The sequence below is a fragment of the Ursus americanus genome, chromosome 24 (assembly GCF_024610735.1).
Source record: "Ursus americanus isolate L20-20 chromosome 24, mUrsAme1.1.p, whole genome shotgun sequence".
In the NCBI taxonomy this organism is placed as follows: Eukaryota; Metazoa; Chordata; class Mammalia; order Carnivora; family Ursidae; genus Ursus; species Ursus americanus.
In genome coordinates, this window is record NC_142150.1 from 33096496 (window position 1) to 33117147 (window position 20652).

At 37.5% G+C, this 20652-nt stretch overlaps 2 protein-coding genes and 1 pseudogene across 2 annotated transcripts; 2 read left to right on the forward strand and 1 right to left on the reverse strand.

Annotated features, from left to right (window-relative positions):
* The first annotated feature begins 612 nt into the window (after positions 1 to 612).
* On the forward strand, positions 613 to 1551 carry LOC123785217 (olfactory receptor 4P4-like). The gene has a single exon (XM_045786933.2). It carries the CDS (start codon positions 613 to 615, stop codon positions 1549 to 1551), a length of 939 nt encoding a protein of 312 aa, XP_045642889.2.
* A 6085-nt stretch (positions 1552 to 7636) lies between these two features.
* On the reverse strand, positions 7637 to 8398 carry LOC148107867 (olfactory receptor 4C16-like; annotated as a pseudogene).
* Positions 8399 to 12666: 4268 nt separating this feature from the next.
* On the forward strand, positions 12667 to 13623 carry LOC123784927 (olfactory receptor 4P4-like). The gene has a single exon (XM_045786471.2). The coding sequence runs from the start codon at positions 12667 to 12669 to the stop codon at positions 13621 to 13623; it is 957 nt and encodes a 318-aa protein (XP_045642427.2).
* The last annotated feature ends 7029 nt before the right edge of the window (positions 13624 to 20652 follow it).

Consider the following 20652-nt stretch of genomic DNA (forward strand, 5'->3'; position numbering starts at 1 on the left):
CTTTTTTAAATAACAGCGATTCCATTGGTTGAGTATGACCCATTGGCAATGTTTGGTTACATAGCAAAAAAGAGTGTGCTTTACACAACTTAACCATTAGCAGTTCAGGCTGCCACATTTGCATTTCCTGAGGATTCAATCCCAGATAATTAATGGAATTTGATGAGAAAGTGTTGAAAATAGGAAACTTGACCTCATGTATTAGTCACACACATTTAAGATATGCACAACAGTGCATTTTTTGACTTGGGAGAATTTTTTAAAAAATCTTCTTTCTTAACTAAATAATATAATTAATAATAATGAGTAGTTTTTATTTTCAAAACATCAGTTAAATATTTAAAAATCATTACCGGTAAAATTGAGTACATACATACATAATCATTCCCATTATTCCCATTATACAATTATTCCACAATATTTCTACAGAATAAAAGACAATAAAAATGGTAAAGAGCATTATTTAAAAAATCAAAAATAATTACCATGATATTCATGTCAATGAATAAAGCTCATATCGTTGTGTTCATACTGGTAAGTTTTCACCAAATTTCTGTTTATTTCCTTCAGATACATACTCATTTGTGTGTAACATACAGGAAACTCAAGTATATGGAGAAGCAGAGAAACATCTCAGAATTCATACTTCTAGGACTTTCGCATGACCAAAACGTTCAAATATTTTGCTCTGTGCTCTTCTTATTCTCTTATGTTGCCCTGTTGGCAGGAAACCTTCTGATCCTTGTCTCCACTCGATGCAGCCCTCTTTTTCACCAGCCCATGTACTACTTCCTCATCCACTTATCCTCCATGGACATCTGCTACACCTCTACGGTTACACCCAAGTTAATTGCTGACCTACTTGGGGGAACAAAAACCATTTCCTATGGTGATTGCATGTTACAAGTCTTTGCCATGCATTTCTTTGGGAGCATTGAGGTCTTTATTCTCACAGTCATGGCCTTTGATCGCTACGCTGCCATCTGCAAACCTCTCCACTACATGCTTATCATGAACAGGACAAGGTGCCATCTCCTAGTCTTAGCTGCTTGGGCTGGTGGCACTCTCCATTCTCTTCCTCAATTATTGATGACAATCCAATTACCATTTTGTGGTCCTAACGAAATTGATCACTACTTCTGTGATATCTTCCCTTTGCTGAAAGTTGCCTGCACTGATACCTACATCACTGGGGTCCTTGTGGTTGCCAATTCAGGTATGGTCGCCTTAGTTACCTTTGTGGTTGTGTTTGTTTCTTATGTGATTATACTGTTTAGTCTAAGACATCACTCAGCTGAGGGAAGACACAAAGCCCTCTCCACCTGTGGGTCTCACATCACTGTGGTCGTCTTATTTTTTGGGCCTTCAATCTTTGCCTACCTTCGACCTCCAACCACTTTCCCTGAGGACAAAGTATTTGCTCTATTTTATACCATCATTGCTCCTATGTTCAATCCCTTAATCTATACGCTGAGAAATAGAGATGAAAAATGCCATGAGAAGAGTTTGGTGTCAAACATTATTTTCAAAGGCAGCACACAGTTAATTTGAGGAAACGTATAGCTAAGCAACTTTATTAAAAAAAAATGGGCTTGATGTGACTAAAGGAGCTAAGAAATATTTCATAGACTTTATATTCATCACTATAATGAATGGGATGCGTGAAAGAAAGAGGAATTAGAGAGAAATTTAAGGGGATAGCTAAATGAAACCTAATTCCCACATACCAGAATTAATTGAAAACTTAATTTTATGGAGTACTAAGGAGTGTGATAGGCATATCTGCAGAAGAAGCTGTCTGGGCCAAAGCAAACAAGGCAACACTATTCAGTCAGTGATTTATAATGGCAAAACAATTTTAATGATAATTCTATTAAAAATCCTGGGCTTATATGTCAGTCAGTGAGACACATTCTGCACGAGTGACCTAGTTGAAATCTAAAATTAAAATAATGACTTTACAGCATCATGAACATCTTTATGACAGAATATTCACTTACACATCCTTAGAGGCATTCAGAAATCACCTGTTCAACACAAAATCCGTATAGTGGAACCTGTTTTAAAGTGGCTCCTGGTGATCAATTCTCCTGCATTGATGTTACGTATAATAGTAATACCAGGTTAACACAGAGTAAGAATCAATAACTCAGGACACTGAAAACATAGTTACTTGTTACTGCACCTATTGGCCAGAACATAAAACATTTTCCATAAAACCTAAGGGACTGAACAATAACATTGAAAAAGTAAAAATTGATAAGTGGAAAGTTATTGGATCCAGAACCAAGGACCTTGTTTGATAAAAAGAGAAAAATAAATAAATAAATGAAAGCCTAGGAAAAGACAATTTAAAACATGGTCTAACACCACAAAAAAAAAAAACAAATTATATTTTCCAAGCACATGTTGGCTGCATATGGATGTTTATACCTGTTTTATTCATATTTGCCAAACCTCAGAAGCAACCAAAATGTCCCTCCATATGTGAATAGATAAATACATTGTGTTTTATATGGACCATGGACTATTACTCAGCACTAAAAAAAATGAGCTATCAAGCCATAAGATGACATGCGGGAAACTTAACTGTATATTAGTAAGTGAAAGAAGACCATCTGAAAAAGCTACCTGTCATGTGATTGGAACTCTATGAATCCTGGAAAAGGAAAACAATGGACACATTGACAACATCAGTGTTTGCCAAGGGTCAGTGTGGAGGGTAGAATGAATAGGCAGAACACAGAGGATTTTTAGAGCAGGAAGCACTTGTGCATGTTCTTACCGTTGTGGATACATGTCCTTATACATGTCAAAACCGATAAAATGTACTACATCAAGAGTGAAGTCTAATGAAAAGTATATTCGGGAGATAATGATGTGTGAGCACAGGTTCCTCTGACTGTAACAGATCTATCACTCTGGTGGGGGAGATTGTCTGTGTGTGGGGACAGGAGTATTACAGGGAATCTTTGTGTTTTCTGTTCAGTTTTGCTGTGAACCGAAAGCTGCTTTAAAAAATAAAGTTTATTGATTAAAAATATACATAATATATACATAAAATATATACATAAAAATATACATAAAATATACGGCATGGTAGATATATCAAAACATGCAAGTGGAATGAAGAAGAGACTCTGAAAAAAAAATTCTACAGAAAAATAATTAAAGAAAGATCTTTTTTGCATGCTTGATAGGATTTAAATAAAAGTCACTTAAGAAATAGCAAATATCATTATAAAGAAGATGCTACATATCAGAATTTTATTAAAAGGAAGATGGTAAAAATACAGAAAGCATTTTAGAACATCTAAGTCAAATGCAAGAGTTACAGTCAGCCTGGAGGCACCATACAAACAGGTATAAAGAGCAGAAAGAATAAGGAGGAAGGTGAAATTAACCAGAGCTGTTACAGCAGAGAGGAAGCCTACAGAGTCTCAGTCCTTAGTCACAAAGAAACAACAGTGTTGCCAGGTTAAAACTTTTCTCCTGGGCATGTTCTATAATGTTTAATTACTTAACTGGAGCAAAGAAATGTGTCTCTAAAAATGAAAAAGAAGTTCAGATAAGTAAACGACATTCATTTTAAAGGCTTCTTTGATATAGTGGATATTATTTGTTTTCCTTACCATGCTTTCTTAATAACGTAAGTTTCTCTTTTAGAAGATGGTCAGTAATCAAAATTATCAAAATTCTTATTTGTAAACAGTATTGACCTAGGGCTAATGACGTTTTCTGCCACAAATGTAGACACATATTTCAAGGTAACGAGACTTTAGCATTCTAGCAAACCAATGACTTTCACAGAAATGACTTCGGACTCATTCTGGAGGCTTTCATGTTGAGTAAGTTGAAAGCGTTGTCTTTTTTTCATTGAGATATAAATGAGGTATAAAAAATTATATTATTTTCTTGTATGCAACATAATGTGTTGAGAAATAGTCACTGCAATGAGTCAAGCTAACATCCTTCACCACACATACTTACAAATGTTTACTTGTGACAAGAACTTTTTAGATGCCAAACTTTCTCAGTCATTTTTATTAGACAAAATCCTGCCTGAGGATTTGAAGATGTAGATTCTAGAATTACTCCAATCACAATCTAAGACACATGTAGTTATTTTAATAGGAAAACCCAAGCATATTTTGATATTACTTGAGACTTAAACTATTTAAAATATTATATCCACTTCTGTGTTTATTGATGTGAAAACGTTGACAAAGGTTGCATGTTATCAGAAAGGAAACATAAACGGGAAAGAAAAAGAGAAAAACATATCAACTTGAGTATTAAAGACTATCCTGTGAAATGCAGCTAACACTTTTTGCTGCAAATTCTCCATGACATGTAACAGCATTCAAATTCATGTTTCCACTTTACCTCAATGTTTGAAAAGTTACACACAAAAAATATATTTTATTTTCATTAATAATATTAGTATAGCATGCCAGCATAAATCGTAAAGGATTTTAGGTCATCAATATGTGGCTTAAACACATACTTATATAATAAATTTGTATAAAAAGTCAATAAAATATTATAAACACTGTAATGGCAGAATGTAATATTCTCATGGATATGTTTTTAAATAGATTTTATTTTTAAAAAGATTTAGCTTTGCAGAAACATTGCACAGAAAGTACAGTGATTTCCCATATACACTCTGCCCCTCACAATTTCTGTTTTCTAACATCTGCAGTGGGGTCATTTGTTACCACTGGTGAACCAATATTGGTATGGTATTCCTGAAGGCCATAGCTTACCCTAGAATTCACTCCTAGTGTTGTCAAGTTTTATAGATTTTGACATAGGCATTATGTCATGTATCCACCATTACAGTATCATACAGAATAGTTTCCCTTCCTTAAAAATGCCCCATATTCCACCTCTTCACCTCTTCTCCTTTATCCATGAGTCTCTGCCAACCACTGAATTTTTGTATGATCAGTTTTTCCTTATCCAGAAAAGAAATTCATGATTCATATTTGTGACATCAATATCTCTGTTTCAAAACCTAAATAATCTCTTTGGGATTATCTCATTTATTGTTTTAGTAATTAATATTTTAAAATTCAGTGTTACCTACTGCTTACACTCTCTACTTCTGCCACATAAATATATCATCCTTAATTTGGGTCATCTCTTCTATATTTACGACAACTAATATTACAGACAAATCATTGAAAAGACAGTCTCTTCAATAAATGGTGCTGGGAAAACTGGACAGCTAAATGCAAAAGAACGAAACTTGACCACTCCCTCACACCATACACAAAGATAAACTCCAAATGGATGAAAGACCTCGATGTGAGACAGGAATCCATCAAAATCCTAGAGAAGAGCATAGGCAGCAACCTCTACAACATCAGCCACAGCAACCTTTTTCATGACACATTCCAAATGCAAGAGAAACAAAAGAAAAAATGAACCCGTGGGACTTCATCAAGATAAAAAGCTTCTGCACAGCCAAGTAAACAGTCAAAAAAACTAAGAGGCAGCCCACAGAATGGGAGAATATATTTGCAAATGACACTACAGATAAAAAACTGGTATCCAAGATCTACAAAGAACTTCTCAAACTCAATACATGAGAAACAAATAATCAAACCAAGAAATGGGCAGAAGATATGAACAGACACTTTTCCAATGAAGACATACAAATGGCTAACAGACACATGAAAAAATGTTCAACATCATTAGCCATCAGGGAAATTCAAATCAAAACCACACTAAGATACCACCTTATACCAGTTAGAATGGCAAAAATTGACAAGGCAAGAAACAACAAATGTTGGAGGGGATGTGGAGAAAGGAGATCCCTCTTACAGTGTTGGTGGGAATGCAAGCTGGTACAGCCACTTTGGAAAACAGTGTGGAGGTCCCTTAAAAAGTTAAAAATAGAGCTACCCTAAGATCCAGCCATTGCACTACTGGGTATTTACCCCAAGGATAAAGACGTAGTGAAGAGAAGGGCCATATGCACCCCAATGTTCATAGCAGCATTGTCCACAATAGCTAAATTGTGGAAGGAGCCAAGATACCCTTCCACAGACGAATGGATTAAGAAGATGTGGTCCATATATACAATGGAATATTACTCAGCTATCAAAAAGAACGATTACCCAACATTTGCAGCAACATGGACGGGACTGGAGGAGATTATGCTAAGTGAAATAAGTCAAGCAGAGAAAGACAATTATCATATGGTTTTACTCATTTATGGAACATAAGAAATAGCAGGAAGATCAGTAGGAGAAGGAAGGGAAGAATGAAGGGGGGTAAACAGAAGGGGGAATGAACCATGAGAGACTATAGACTCTGAGAAACAAACTGAGGGCTTCAGAGGGGAGGGCGGTGGGGGACTGGGATAGGCTAGTGATGGGTATTAAGGAGGGCACATATTGCATGGGCACTGGATGTTATATACAATTAATGAATCATGGAACACTACATCGAACACTAAGGATACACTGTATGGTGACTAACATAACATAATAAATAATTATTATAAAAAATCATTATAATTGGTATGATTCAAGAGAAACCTAACTCCCCCGAAATTAGAAAGAATCAATATAAGAGCATAAAGTAGATTTTACCAAAGAATTCTAACAGGCACATAAACCCAACCACTAAAATCTTCGTAATATCAAAGAACTACCTCAGAAACATGAATTTTCTCACCATGTAGCATTTCTGACCTAGAAGGATGTAGGTAAACATATCAAAAATTTCAGAATATAGTGGTGCCTGGATGTCTCAGTCAGTTGAGTGACACTTGATTTCAGCTCAGGTCATGATCTCAGGGACTTGGAGTCCGCACCTTGGGCTCCATGATCAGTGGGAATCGGCTTGAGGGCTTGAGATTTTCCCTTTGCCCACCTCCCCCGCTCCACTCATGTGATCTCTATCAGTCTGCCAGTTTGTCTGTCTCTCTTTCTCTTTCTTTGTTTCTCTAAAATAAATAAATAAGTCTTAAAAGAATGGATTTCAGAATATGACCCCAATAATTGGAAGGGAGATTATTAGATGGCATAGCGTCCTTTACAACATGAAGCTCCTATAATAATTTGAATCTGATACCTTCTACCAAGTCAGAAAGAACAACTAAATTGAAGGTTCATGGTCAGCGATGATGACAGGGAAGTGCCTAATAAAGGAAACTGGAGGAGAGAAAGCCTCCAGTCTGTGGATGCAAACATACAGGGTGGGACAGAGCAGCGGAGCAGCAGAGGGCACCAGGAGTCCACATGAAGAGGGACAGGGCAAGCACTAGATCAAAGCCACAAGTGACTGGGCAGGCAAGACATGCAGAGACAGAATGGTGAAGGACATCTAAGGCTATAGACCTTATGTGTCTGTTTGTACCTTATGTTGTCTATTCCTCTACATAAAATCGACTTAAGACCAACCAGTGTGTGTGTTCATATGGCTTATTTTCCTGAGGGAAGTAGTGCTCATGTCCAAAGACAGGATTGTATTAGCTCCACATTAAGAAGATGATATTCCTTATGGACTTCTAGGTAAATCCAATCTATGAAGAAAAATTTGAAACGTCCTTTCATCTTTGATCATCTGAAATCCACTTCTTGCTGCATAATTTCCTATGGTACTTTCACTTCTGCATTCCTCAGAGTGTCATCAGAGGGTTGAGCAAAGGTGTTTCAAGTGTATAAAACACAGCTATCATCTTATCCACATGGCAGGTGGTTGCGGTTGCAGGGTGTGTGTATATAAATATGCAAGGACCAAGGAACAGGATGAGCACAATGATGTGGGGGAGGGCTTTTCTCCTCCCTTCAGCACCGTGGTGTTCAGAGAATGAAGATGATAACATAGGAGCACATCAGCAGGACAAAACTCAGTGTGCGAATAGCCCCACTTTTGGACACCAGAAGTAGGTTGATCACAGAGGCGTCTGCACAGGCAAGTTTCAGCAAGGGCTGCAAGTCACAAAAATAGCGATCACTCACATTGGGACCACAGAAAGGTAAACTCAAGGCCAGAAACATCTGAGCTAAAGAGTGCACACAGGACCCCACCCAGGCCACAGCCACCAGCACATCACAGATCCGTGGACTCATGATGGTTGTGCAGTGCAGGGGCTTACAGATGGCCACATAGCTGTCAGTGGTCTTTAGGATAAAAGAGATAGTGATCTTCTTCAAAAGGGCATCCACAATCTTTCTAGGGGCTATGGAAGTGCAGACGCAGGTGTTAGATCAGGATAGGTGGAAAAGGAAGTAGTACATTGGACTCCCGAGTGCCTGGCTGGTCGTGACAGTAGTAATAATCAGAAAGTAACTGAACAACATCCCCAAATAGAAGTGCAAGAAAGTGACAAACACTATTTCTTCGTAACAGGATCCTGGATCAACCCAAGCAGAAGCATTTTCAACATAGGGGACTTTGGATGGCGAGTTGGGTTAAGCATCAAACTGTTGGTTTGGGTTTAGGGAGTGATCTAAGGGTCTTAAGATCAATCTCCCTTGCAGCGCTCAGCACTCAGTAAGGAGTCTGTTTGAGACTTTCTCTCCCTCTCTTTCTGCCCCTAAATCATGCTCTCCATCCCTTTCTCTCTTTCCCCTCTAAAATAAATAAATAAATCTAAATATAATTGTCCATAAAAATGATGAGTTGCACTTCACCAAAATTAAAACTATGCAGCAGATCTAATATATAAAGAGGGATGAATTAAGCAGTTGAGGATGTGAATGCAACTTGTATCCTTCCCTAAGGGTTGTCCAAGTGTGTGCACAGGGAGAAGGGAGAGACATGACCCGCTGTCTCCTGCTGTAGATTGGTACAGGCCAGCTCTTGGGCACAGCTTGCTCAACACTGGGCATAACGGTCAAGTAGACAAGCTCCATATCACTGGGTTATAATGACCTTTAAGGTGAAGGGCTAGAATCCTTCGTTTCCTCAGGGTTAGTAAGCATTTAAGGTTCTGAAGGAAGCGCTACACTAGAATAAAGCATTTTCTTGCTTCAATTGCTTACTGGGTATTTGAGCTAGTTATTTAAACTCTAGAACCTTCTGTGTTTTTATCTACATTCTAAAGCTAATAACATTTGTGTCAAAATGCATTATTATGAGCATTGAATAATAGGATGGACGTAATCTACACATCAATCTCTCAGTAAAGTTTTGTTAATCTTTGGCTAAGTAGATTTTCTGAAACAGATTAAATATTATAAAATTTGATTTCTGGACTCTTCTTGCATGAGAAAACTTTACATGCATGGATTGGCACATGGTGGAGAGAGACTGCCTGGCTTCAGTGCCTGCAGATGAGACTGAGTCTAAATCACCTGTGACTAGTCAGTGAGCAGAGATAGAACCGGATGCGAACACATTAAGGGGGCTCATGATGTGATGAGCACTTGGTGTTGCATGCAACTCATGAATCATGAACATTATATCAAGAACTAATGATGTACTATACCCTGGTTGAATTTCAAGTAAAAAAAAAAGTCCTTAAATTACTGTGTGAGGGTAAACCACTGTAAAAACAATATATCATTCATTATATTGTCATTTATATTATGGAGACAAAAATGAAAGCAGAATATTTATCAACCTCTCTGAAAAACACTAAATGTTGAGCATAGGCTTCTGTATGATATATATAAACGATTGTTTTTAAGTAACCAAATACACTGATTACATTCTTCAAGTTCTTGAATAAATTGCACTTTTTAAACTTAAAAAAATCATAAAAATTATAAAATAAAGGCTTTGCAGTACTTTGCTTCCTTCCTCTGATTTTTCCATATCATTTTTGGTTTTCCTCCCTCCCAAGTTATGGGGGAGAGTCTTTATTCCATTCTTTTCTCATCTCCCATTTTCCAACAGCTCATCCTTCAATGATAATGTCATTCTAATTATGGCATCACAAGTCATTGATTTTATTTATCTACCTACCCTGAACACCAAAGACCTTGATAATTTCCAAAAACGGACCCTAGGTTGCTGTCTTTTGTTCTCCTTGTCCCACCTCATCTCAGATTTCCTGAAAGCTAACCTGATACTATTAGAGACTATGATTTCCCTCCTATTCTTCAGAAAGTTACTAGAGCACAGGGCAGTCAGACCATAGCCTTTTTGGGACTTCAGGGAAAAAGGGCCAATTTATTTTCCAGTTTGGCTAATGTCGAAAGCTTATGCCCAAGAGCACCAAGAACATTACTGTGGTTGGTGGCTTTGCAACATGTGGGCCAAGACCTATCTAGAAATGCCTTTAGGAATACAGTTACGTAAAATTTCAAAGACCTATTGATTCCTGTTATTACCACTTAAGTTTTATTCTGTTCCTCTGAACCAAATTGTGTCAGTCAAGGCATAAAATAAATGGATGTTTCCTAGGACCTAAATACTTGTGTTAGCTTCTGCAGGAATATAAAAACCCATTTTGCTTATTTTTCTTCTGAGCTTTTATTAAGAAGCTAAATCAGCTTTCAAAATGTCCAGGCTGCTCTCCTGATGGATGAAGACCCGCTTCTTGCATCACTGAGTCTTAGTGAATATGCAAGGGCACTTATCTTGTAAACTGTAGAAAGTTTAAGAGATGTTGAAATTTTCAGAATATTCTCAGAGAATTCATCTGGAAGTGTTTCATTCTGGATTTGTAACTGTCTGCATCTGATTCCAGGTTTTGCTACTAGAGACAAACTGGCAGAGTGAGTATCTGAGGAGGGAATGCTTCCTGATGTAACCCCAAAACTAACCAGACGGCCACTCAGATCTTATGGTTAGTGAGTTACCCTTGTCACCTTGGTTTGGGAAGCGTCCCAGCACACCTGCTGGGCTAAGTGTGTGTTCTTTATATCTATTCTATGTAGTTTCATTCTAAAGCATATAACTTCTCTTGCAGCATATGACAATTTGATTGGTATAAAAAATGTCTTAGCATACTTAGGTTTTAATGTCATCTAATTTATAAGCAAAATTCTATTTTGGGGGAGAAAAATAGTAGAGTTAGATAAAACATATTTATATTGGCAGTGAATTTATTGTTTCCCCAACTCTTGAATACAGGCATTCCTCCATATTCCTATTAAGAAACAGATCGGTTTATGCATGAATATGTACAATAACAAAAACTTTCTTATATTTCAAAACATCTGCCTTCCTAAGATAGACTAGTTTCATCTCAGCCAACAGAGGTAAGTGTATAGCATCCTACGTTCTGTTACACTGAGTTTTTACTTTCTGTTACACTAAGAGTTTGTTACACTAAAAGTTTGAAATTGTGGTAGAAACTTTTATTTACATGTAAGAGCTTCTTTCCTTTATGAACAGCATCATCCAAAATGTACACATAATTTGTATTCAATAATACCATAGAATAAGGTAATTGTTTGAGTACCTTTTGTAGAGGAAAAGAAAAAAATTAGTCCAGTAATAAGTATTAAGAAACAAGCTAAGATAACCAATTGAGAATGACATTAATAGAGTTTCAGTAACAGTTGGTTGATGATGGAGCTTCCCGTGATCATACTTGCTAAATCCATGCTATGAATGTTCTTTTTTTATTTCCTTTATTTTTCCATTGATTGTGTGTGTGTGCACATGACAATCTGTGGTCCTAAACTAATCACTCAGAGAGGAAAGACTGTAAAGAAAGATGACAGTTTTGAACCACACATGTCACTGGCTATTTCATGTTTCCTTGTGTATTCCTCATTAAAAGTCTGAATTTTGTAATGATATCTTAGTTGTGAAAGGAGAAAGAGGGGCCTAAAGAGATGAAGCCATTTGCTCAAGGATCACACTGGTCAGGTGATTTGAGATGCCTCAGGTTTCTCCCCCTTTCTGTGTCGCTACTGTTTCAACCACTTGTCCACTGGTTGCCTGAAGTTCTTTATTTCCCAGTTGTGACTTCAGTTTTTCCATGGGAGGGGTCCTCGGTATCACTGTATTTTTTGATGAGAGTAAATCTCCTCAACTGACTTTTCCCTCTTCCCTTTTACCAACAGCTCTGATCATAGAGAAAGTTTCCTCCGAATACAGGCTGGAGTTTTGGGCTACTGGAGATGAAATTCCAAGGATGATGTAGAAAGCAAGCAGGAATCCTGATGAGGAATTTGCATTTTTGCAAAACTAAAGGCTAATTATTTCAAATGTCTTAGGAATCAGCTAATTACAGAATACTTTTATATTAAATATTCCGTACCTCTTCAACTACATAAACACTCAGAAAAACAGACAGGGTATCTGTTAACCCATCGTCTTGCACTTTCTTTTCCGCTCAGAGAAGGAATCAAAACAGTTTTCTCATACTGTCTTTCATGACATCCCTCTCAGATCTCTCCTGTGAAAGATAGCTCTAGATTGAGGAAGAAACAATTTTTGTCTTTTAACATTAACAGTGTGTTGCTTTTTAATCTTGAGAAATTAAATAGATTCTCTTAATATATCTCTTCTGCTTAGAATCAGAGATTTGCGTTGGTCACGTGATTTCCACATTTCATGATAGATTTATAAAAGACAGAATAAAAAGAAAAGCAGCTTAATTAAATAAATCAAGAATAATTATTCTTAACTCTTTATTTCAATATGTATTATTATTCTGTTCATACAGTTAATTTTCACCTAGAATTATGTTTTCTTACTTTCAGAAACATAAGTCCTTTGGAAGTTTATACCAACACCAAATACATGAAAAGCCAGAGAAACATCTCAGAATTCGTACTTCTAGGACTTTCGTATGACCAGAACATACAAATATTTTGCTTTGTGCTCTTCTTATTCTGTTACGTTGCCCTGTTGGCAGGAAACCTTCTGATCCTTGTCTCCACTCGGTGCAGCCCTCTTTATCACCAGCCCATGTACTACTTCCTCATCCACTTATCCTCCATGGACATCTGCTACACCTCTACGGTTACGCCCAAGTTAATTGCTGACCTGCTAGTAGAAAGAAAAACCATCTCCTATAGTAACTGCATGTTACAGGTCTTTACAATGCACTTCTTTGGAGGCACTGAGATCTTCATTCTTACCGCCATGGCCTTTGATCGCTATGGTGCCATCTGCAAACCTCTCCACTATGTGATTATCATGAACAGGACAAGGTGCCATCTCCTAGTCCTAGCTGCTTGGGCTGGTGGGGCCGTCCATGCCTTTCCTCTATTTTCTACCGCAATTGGTTTTCCCTTCTGTGGTCCTAATGAAATCGATCACTACTATTGTGATGTTTTTCCTTTGCTCAAGGTCGCCTGTACTGATACCTACATCACTGGTATCCTTGTGATTGCCTTTTCAGGTATGTTTGGCTTAGGAGTTTTTATTGTCTTATTTGTTTCTTATGGGATAATATTGTTCAGTTTAAGAAATCTGTCAGCTGAGGGAAGACGCAAAGCCCTCTCCACCTGTTGGTCTCATATCACTGTGATCATCTTATGTTTTGGGCCTGCAATTTTTATCTACCTTAGACCACCTACTACTTTTCCTCAGGACAAAATATTTGCTCTGTTTTATACCATCATTGCTCCTATGTTCAATCCCCTAATCTATACTCTGAGAAATTCAGAGATGAAAAAAGCCATAGGAAAGGTGTGGTGCCCCTTACTATTTTCAAAGAAGCACACAGTTAATTTGAAGAAGTTTATGGGATAAGGGACTCTGAGAAAGAAAAGAAAGGAGATGTGAATGAAAAAGGCAGGGACTATCTCTTGGGGTTTGTGGACCATCACTGTCCTTGAGGCTCGGAGTGTTGGAAGCAATAGGACTACAAGTTTAAGTAACATTGAGTACGTACTGATTCTTGCAAACCAAATTAATTCGAAACTAAGTTAATTCTGTGGGGTATTAGGATGGAATAGGTAGGGGAAACTTCATGAAAAACAATTGAACCAGAACATCAACAACAATAACAAAAAACCAATGTACATTATTTAGTGAATTATAAAGGAAAATATTTTAATGACACTGTTATGAAAATATTGGGCATAGAGGCCAGACCACACAATGACAGACATCCTTTGATAGTTCAGAAGTTGTAATCTAAAAAAAAGCTATAATATAAAACTAAAAGATTTAATTTAAATTTCTTAGAAACATTTATATATATCCTCTAGTTCATATAGAAATCAGTTGTGCAAATAAATATTTAATGTGGATTCTGTTTTTTTCAATATTTTAATTTTTTTAGAGATTTTATTTATTGATTTGAGAGAGAGATAGTGTGCCAGTGAGCATGAGCACAAGTCAGGGGTGGTTTTCGGGGCAGAGGGAGAGGGAGATGCAGACTCCTTGCTGAGCAGGGAGCCTGATGCAGACTCTATCCCAGGACCCTGGTATCATGATCTGAGCCAAAGACAGTCTGTTACCTGGGCCACCCTGGTGTGCCATGTAGAATCTGTTTTAAAGTGGTATCTGGGGGTCAACTCTCCTGGTGTCCCATTGAAATCAATAATAATAAATAGTGAAGGCAGAGTGAGTATCTACAATTCAGAAAGCTGAAACTCACTTCATGGCATCCCACCTATTGGCCAGAGTTTAGTATCATTTCCCATAAAGTTAAAGAACCAGATATTAAAATGTATGTGTTGCTCATCCCTACCTGCCTAAAATTGATCACCAAATGATTAGTCCTAGGATTCACAACCAAAGACTTTTTGTACTGCAAAGACGGGGGGGAGGGGGGAGAGAACGCTAGCAAAGGATAAATAAGATGTGATTTAACCACAAAATAAATGAAAAAATAATGCATTTCGGTTGCACATGGATGCTTATAGCAGATGTATTCAGATCAGCAATTCTTGGAAGCAACTACGATGTCCCCCAGTAGGGGAATAAGTAAACTATTGTACATCTGGAGAATGGACTATTATTCAGCACTAAAAAGAACTGAGCTAGTAAGGTAAGAAACTACATGTAGCAAACTTAAATGCATATTTCAGAGAGGAAAAAAAACCAATGTGAAGGGGCTCCCTTTTCTATGATTTCAACTACAGGTCTTCTTTGACTTACCAGGGAGTTATGTCCCAATCAACCCATCATAAGTTGAAAATATCTTAGGTCATAATGCATGAAATACTCCCAACCTACCAAACCTCGTAGCTTAGCCTAGCCTACCTTAACTGTGCTCAGAACACTTACATTATTTAGCCTGGAGTTGGGCATAGTCATCGAATACAAGGCCTATTTGGTAAGAAAGCACTGAATATCTCATTAATTTACTAAATACTCTACTTCACGTGAAAAACAGAATTGCTATATGGGTACAGAACGGTTCTAAGTGTATTGATCATTGACCCTTGTGATTGCTTGGCAGACTGGGAGCTGCACCTCTCTGCCCCTGCCCAGCATCACGAGAGGATTGTGCTGTGTATCAGTAGCCCGGGAAAGACCCAAATTCAAAATTCAAAGTATAGTTTCTATGGTACGAGTATCACTTTTATACCATTGTAAAGTTGGAAAAGTACAAGTCAAACCATTGTTAAGTTGGGGGCCATTTATACATAGGACATTCTAGAAAAGGCAAAACTATGAAAACAGCAAAAGATCAGTCCTTGGATGCCGAGGATTAGGGAGGGGAGGGAGGAAGAGGTGGAGCACAGAGGATTTTAGGGTCCGGAATCTGTTCTGTCTGTCCCTGGATGTTGGAGAGTGTTCTCATACATGTCAGAACCCACAGAAGGTACAACACCAAGGGTGAGCCCTGATGTAAACTGAGTTTTAGGTGACCATGATGTGTCCCTGTAGGCTCATTTGATTGTGACACAGGGAGCACTCTGGAGGGAGAGGTTGTCCCAGCGAGGGAGACAGGGGGTTTATGAGATCTCTGTAGCTTCTGCTCTATTTTGTGGAGAAAGTAAAACTGCTCTAAAAAATAAAGTTTATTTATTTATTTTTAAAGATTTCATTTATTTATTTGACAGAGAGAGAGAGACAGCAAGAGGGTGAACACAAGCGGGGGAGTGGGAGAGGGAGAAGTAAGCTTTCCTCTGAGCAGGGAGCCTGATGCGGGTCTTGATTCCAGGACCCTGGGATCATGACCTGAGCTGAAGGCAGACACTTAACAACTGAGCCACCCAGGCACCCCTAAAAAATAAAGTTTATTAATCACAAAATACATTGCAGCACAATACCTAAAGAAAGTCATCTTGTAACTAAAGGAAGAGTCTTCTGAAAAAGATTTTCTAGTGAAAACAGATAATACCTTAGAACCTTACAACTTTAATGGAGGTTCTTTTGCTCAGACTTCATAGCACGTAAAATAAGAATTCTTAAGAATCACAGCAATTATGACAGAGAAGGGCCTGGATGGTGGAATGTTATGAAAAGGAAGATAGTTCTACATGAGGTAAATGCGATGCAGGAGGTGTAATCATTCCGGAGGCACTGTGCAAAGAAGCAGGGAGTGCAGGAAAAAATGGTGAGGAAGAAAAAATTAAGTTTTTATAACCAAGAGAGATTGGACAAACCGACTTCTCAGCAGCTACTAATAAAGAAACAAAACTATTGCAAGAATTGATTTTACCTTTTGAAAGAACATCACAAAACATTTGTCAGTCTAAAGATTGAAATGGAATGTGCTTAGAATGACCAACTTCATTACTGGAAGAAAGATAATCTTCATGTGTAGAATGGGAAGATCAATAAAAGGAGCAGCATCATGTGAGTTGGCAGGGACGAAATACAAAAAAGATATGGAAAAATCAGAGGAAGGAAGCAAAGTACAGCCAAGTCTTTAATGTGTTTCCCATCCAGTTCTGTCTGCTCACTGACTAGTCACAGGTAGTTTAGACTCAGTCTCATCTGCCTGCACTGAAGCCAGGCAGTCTCTCTCTACCATACGCCAATCCATGCATGTAAAGTTTTCTCATGCAAGAGTGTCAGGAAATCAAATTTTATAATATTTAATCTCTTTCAGATCAATCACCTTAGCCATAGATTAACAAAAATGTACTGATATTGTTGGATGGATTAAGTTCATCCTATTTTTCAATTCTCATAATGCATTTTTGACACAAATATTATTAGCTTTACTATGTAGGTAAAAACACAGAAGGTTCTAGAGTTTAAATTACTAGCTCAAGCACCCAGTAAGCAATTGAAGCAAGAAAATGTGTTATTCTAGTTTAGTGCTTCCTTTGGAACCTTAAATGCTTACTAACCCCGAGGATTTGAAGGATTCTAGCCCTTCACCTTAAAGGCCGTTATAACCCAGTGATTGAGAGCTTGTCTACATGACCGTTATGCCCAGTGTTGAGCAAGCTGTGCCCAAGAGCTGGCCTGTACCAATCTGCAGCAGGAGACAGCGGGTCATGTCTCTCAACTTCTCCCTGTGCACACACTTGGACAACCCTTAGAGAAGGACACAAGTTGTATTCACATCCTCAGCTGTTTAATTCATCCCTCTTTATATACTAGATCGCTGCATAGTTGTAATTTTGGTGAAGTGTAAATCATCATTTTTATGGAGAATTTTGTTTAGATTTATTTATTTATTTTAGAGGGAGAGAGAAGGAGAGAACAATCACATGGATGAGGGCACAGAGTGAGAGAATGTCTCAAACAGAGTGCACTCAGTGCTGAGCCCTGCAAGGGCTTGACCTCAGGACCTTGAGATCACCACTGGAGCCAAAACAAAGAGTCCCATGCTGAACCAACTTCACTACCCAACGTCTCTATTTGGACATTTTCATTCCACATATTTAGAAAATTTTTCCTATAATCCAAGGTCATGAAGATCTTCTTGTATATTTTACTCCAAATGTTTTTGTTGTTGTTGTTGTTGGTTTTTTTTAGTTTGACATTTCACATATAGCTCTAAGATCCTTCTTAAATAAATCTGTACCAGTGTGATATATAGATAAAAGGTTTTTGCCTTTTTTGTTTGTTTGTTTGTGTGGTAGATAAAGATGCACAATATTTCCACTATCATTTGTCACAAAGACTATTTTTTCACCACTGAATTGTCTGCAGACTTTTGCTGAGATTAGTTGACCGTGTACATACAGGTCTAGTACTGGGCTCTCTAGGCTGCTTTATTGGTCGTCTGGGATAGCCTTATGAAAATACCACATCATTTTGAACACAGCAGTTTTGTAACATGGCTGGAAAACAGATTGTGTAAATTCTCCAACTTTGTCCTTTTTTAAAGTTGTAGGACCTAATTTAGAGGTCTCGTATTTCCATAGGAGTTCTAAATCCGTTTGGAATAGTTCTGAATATGTTCCTGTAATTTTGTTTGAGAAGGCTTGAATCTGGAGATTCCTTTGGGGAGAATTCACCTCTTAATAATACTGAGTCGTGTGCCCACGAACACAGGATTTTTTTTTTCTACTTATTAAGGTGCTTATATTCTCTTAAATATTTTACTTTCGGAGTACATGTTTTCCTTATACCTTGTTGCATTTTTCTTAATTACTTTATAGGTTTAAGACATTATAAATGGGATTTTTAAAATCCAATTTCTGTTTCTTAGTTACTAGTACAAACTAAGCAATTGAATTATATATATTGATGTTATATCTTGAAATTATGCTAAACTCACATTACAAAGTAGGAGAACTAAAATTGTCTGTACTCACAGTGAAATGGTTGCCTGTGTAAAAGTTCTGTGTGTGTGTGTGTGTGTGTGTGCTAATGTGATAGTGTTATATACACTTGCCTCCAAAGTAGTAACAAAGCAATTACAATTATTATGATCGTATCAAAAAGAGATCACTAGTTCAGTGTTGTTAAGTAGAGCAATATAGCGCATGGGTAAGAAATTGGAGGGAATCACGAACTAGTAGAATCTGAACTAGTCTTTTCTCTGCCCTTAATTAGCATCTTGGTCTTGGCAGGATCTTTAACTTCTCTATGTTTCTATTAAAAAATCATTAAAATAAGTATAAAAACAGTAGCGGGAATTATCTTACAGGTCTGTGGTGGGGATTAAATCAGCAATCATGTGCAGAAATAGAGCCACTAAACACTCAATTTTAGTAAATATTGTTGTTGTTATTATTACCATCAACCTAACTCTCTGAGACACTTTCTTCATCTCAAAATGGATGGAATAACACCAAGCACATAGGAGGGTATCAGTATTCAATGGGGTCCTATGTACAGAGCCCTTGCCACTATCCCGTGAATATAGCAATAAGTTATATAAATATATATACACACACACACATATCTATACCAATTAAAACATTATTGTATTTAGACAATAAACATTATGAATCAATTTTATAGTCTCTTGTGTATACTTTCTTTACATACCCACCATCAATGCCTTGTTACTCCTTTGTCAAGTATTATAAAGAAACTCCTAACTGGGTTTTCTTTCTCTGGCTTCCATTCCCTTACTGAACCTCACCCCACTTCATGCAAGACACATGTAGAACTGCATTAGTATTGTATCTTCTTCATATTCCTCTTCACTTTTCCATCTATATTCTCAAATTCTGCCATTGTTCCCCGTTCCTAAGGATAGAGAGAAAATTCCTTAACCTCGCATTCATAGCCTTTACATCATAAACTACCGCCCTTTTCATACTTTGCGGCCACTATGTGTACGACTCACTAGTTCGTGTTAGGCTTGGTCACCTCGGACGATCTCTGTCTGTGTGTTCACCAAGTTCCCCACAGCGATACTCAACAGAAACTTCACCCGGGAGGTAACTGAAGTAATCTTTAAGAACTTATTTTCTACCTCAAAAAACTTCATGAGAATCCACAACTCATAGAATCTAGGTATTTATTATTTACTAGATGAAGAAGCAAAATAAATTCAAGGTCACATTATACAAAATGGATTTTTTTTTCAGGTAATGCAATTAAGCATAAGATGAACTAATGGAGAATAGGAACGATGTGACAGACTTTGTTCTACTGGGGCTCACAGAGAATCCAATGATGCAGGAAATCATATGTCTTCTGTGTTTGGTGATTTATACTGTGACTGTGGTAGGAAATGTGCTCACCGTGCTCACTATCACTGCCAGCCCATTATTGGGGTTCCCCACATACTTTTTCCCGACCTATTTCCTTCATTGATACCCACACTCTAGGGCCTTTTGTTGCTGCCAACAGAGGTTTCATCTCTCCGTTAAACTTCCTCCCCTTGGTCATCTCCTCTGTGGTCATTCTGCGTTCCCTAAGGAACCATAGCTTGGAGGCGAGACGCAAAGCCCTCTCCACCTGTGTCTCCCACATCACAGTGTTTGTCCTGTACTTTTTCCCCTGTATATTTGTGTACATGAGACTTGGGAATACCTTATCTATTGATAAAGCAGTTGCAGTGTTCTACACTATGATAACGCCGTGTTAAACCCCCTAATCTATACCTTGAGAAATGACCAGATGAATTTCTGTTAGGAATTTGTGTAGTAGAAAAGTTATTTCAGATGAGAAATATGCCTGAAGGTCAACGTTGATGCAATGGAAACAAAGGTCAAAGGACATTTTAGATGATTTCAGCAAGGAATACTTAACAAATAAAATGGTTAACTGCTATGAATGACAGATCCTAGACTGAGTGGAGTAGAAATGTGAGGAGGAAAGAAAAAATCTAACCACACACTATGCTACAAGCTATATATATATCTATATATAGATATATAGATCTATCTGCTCATTTTTATACACCAGGGTTGATAATAATATGTTGGCTATAAAATTATGGTATAAAGCTATTATAGGATT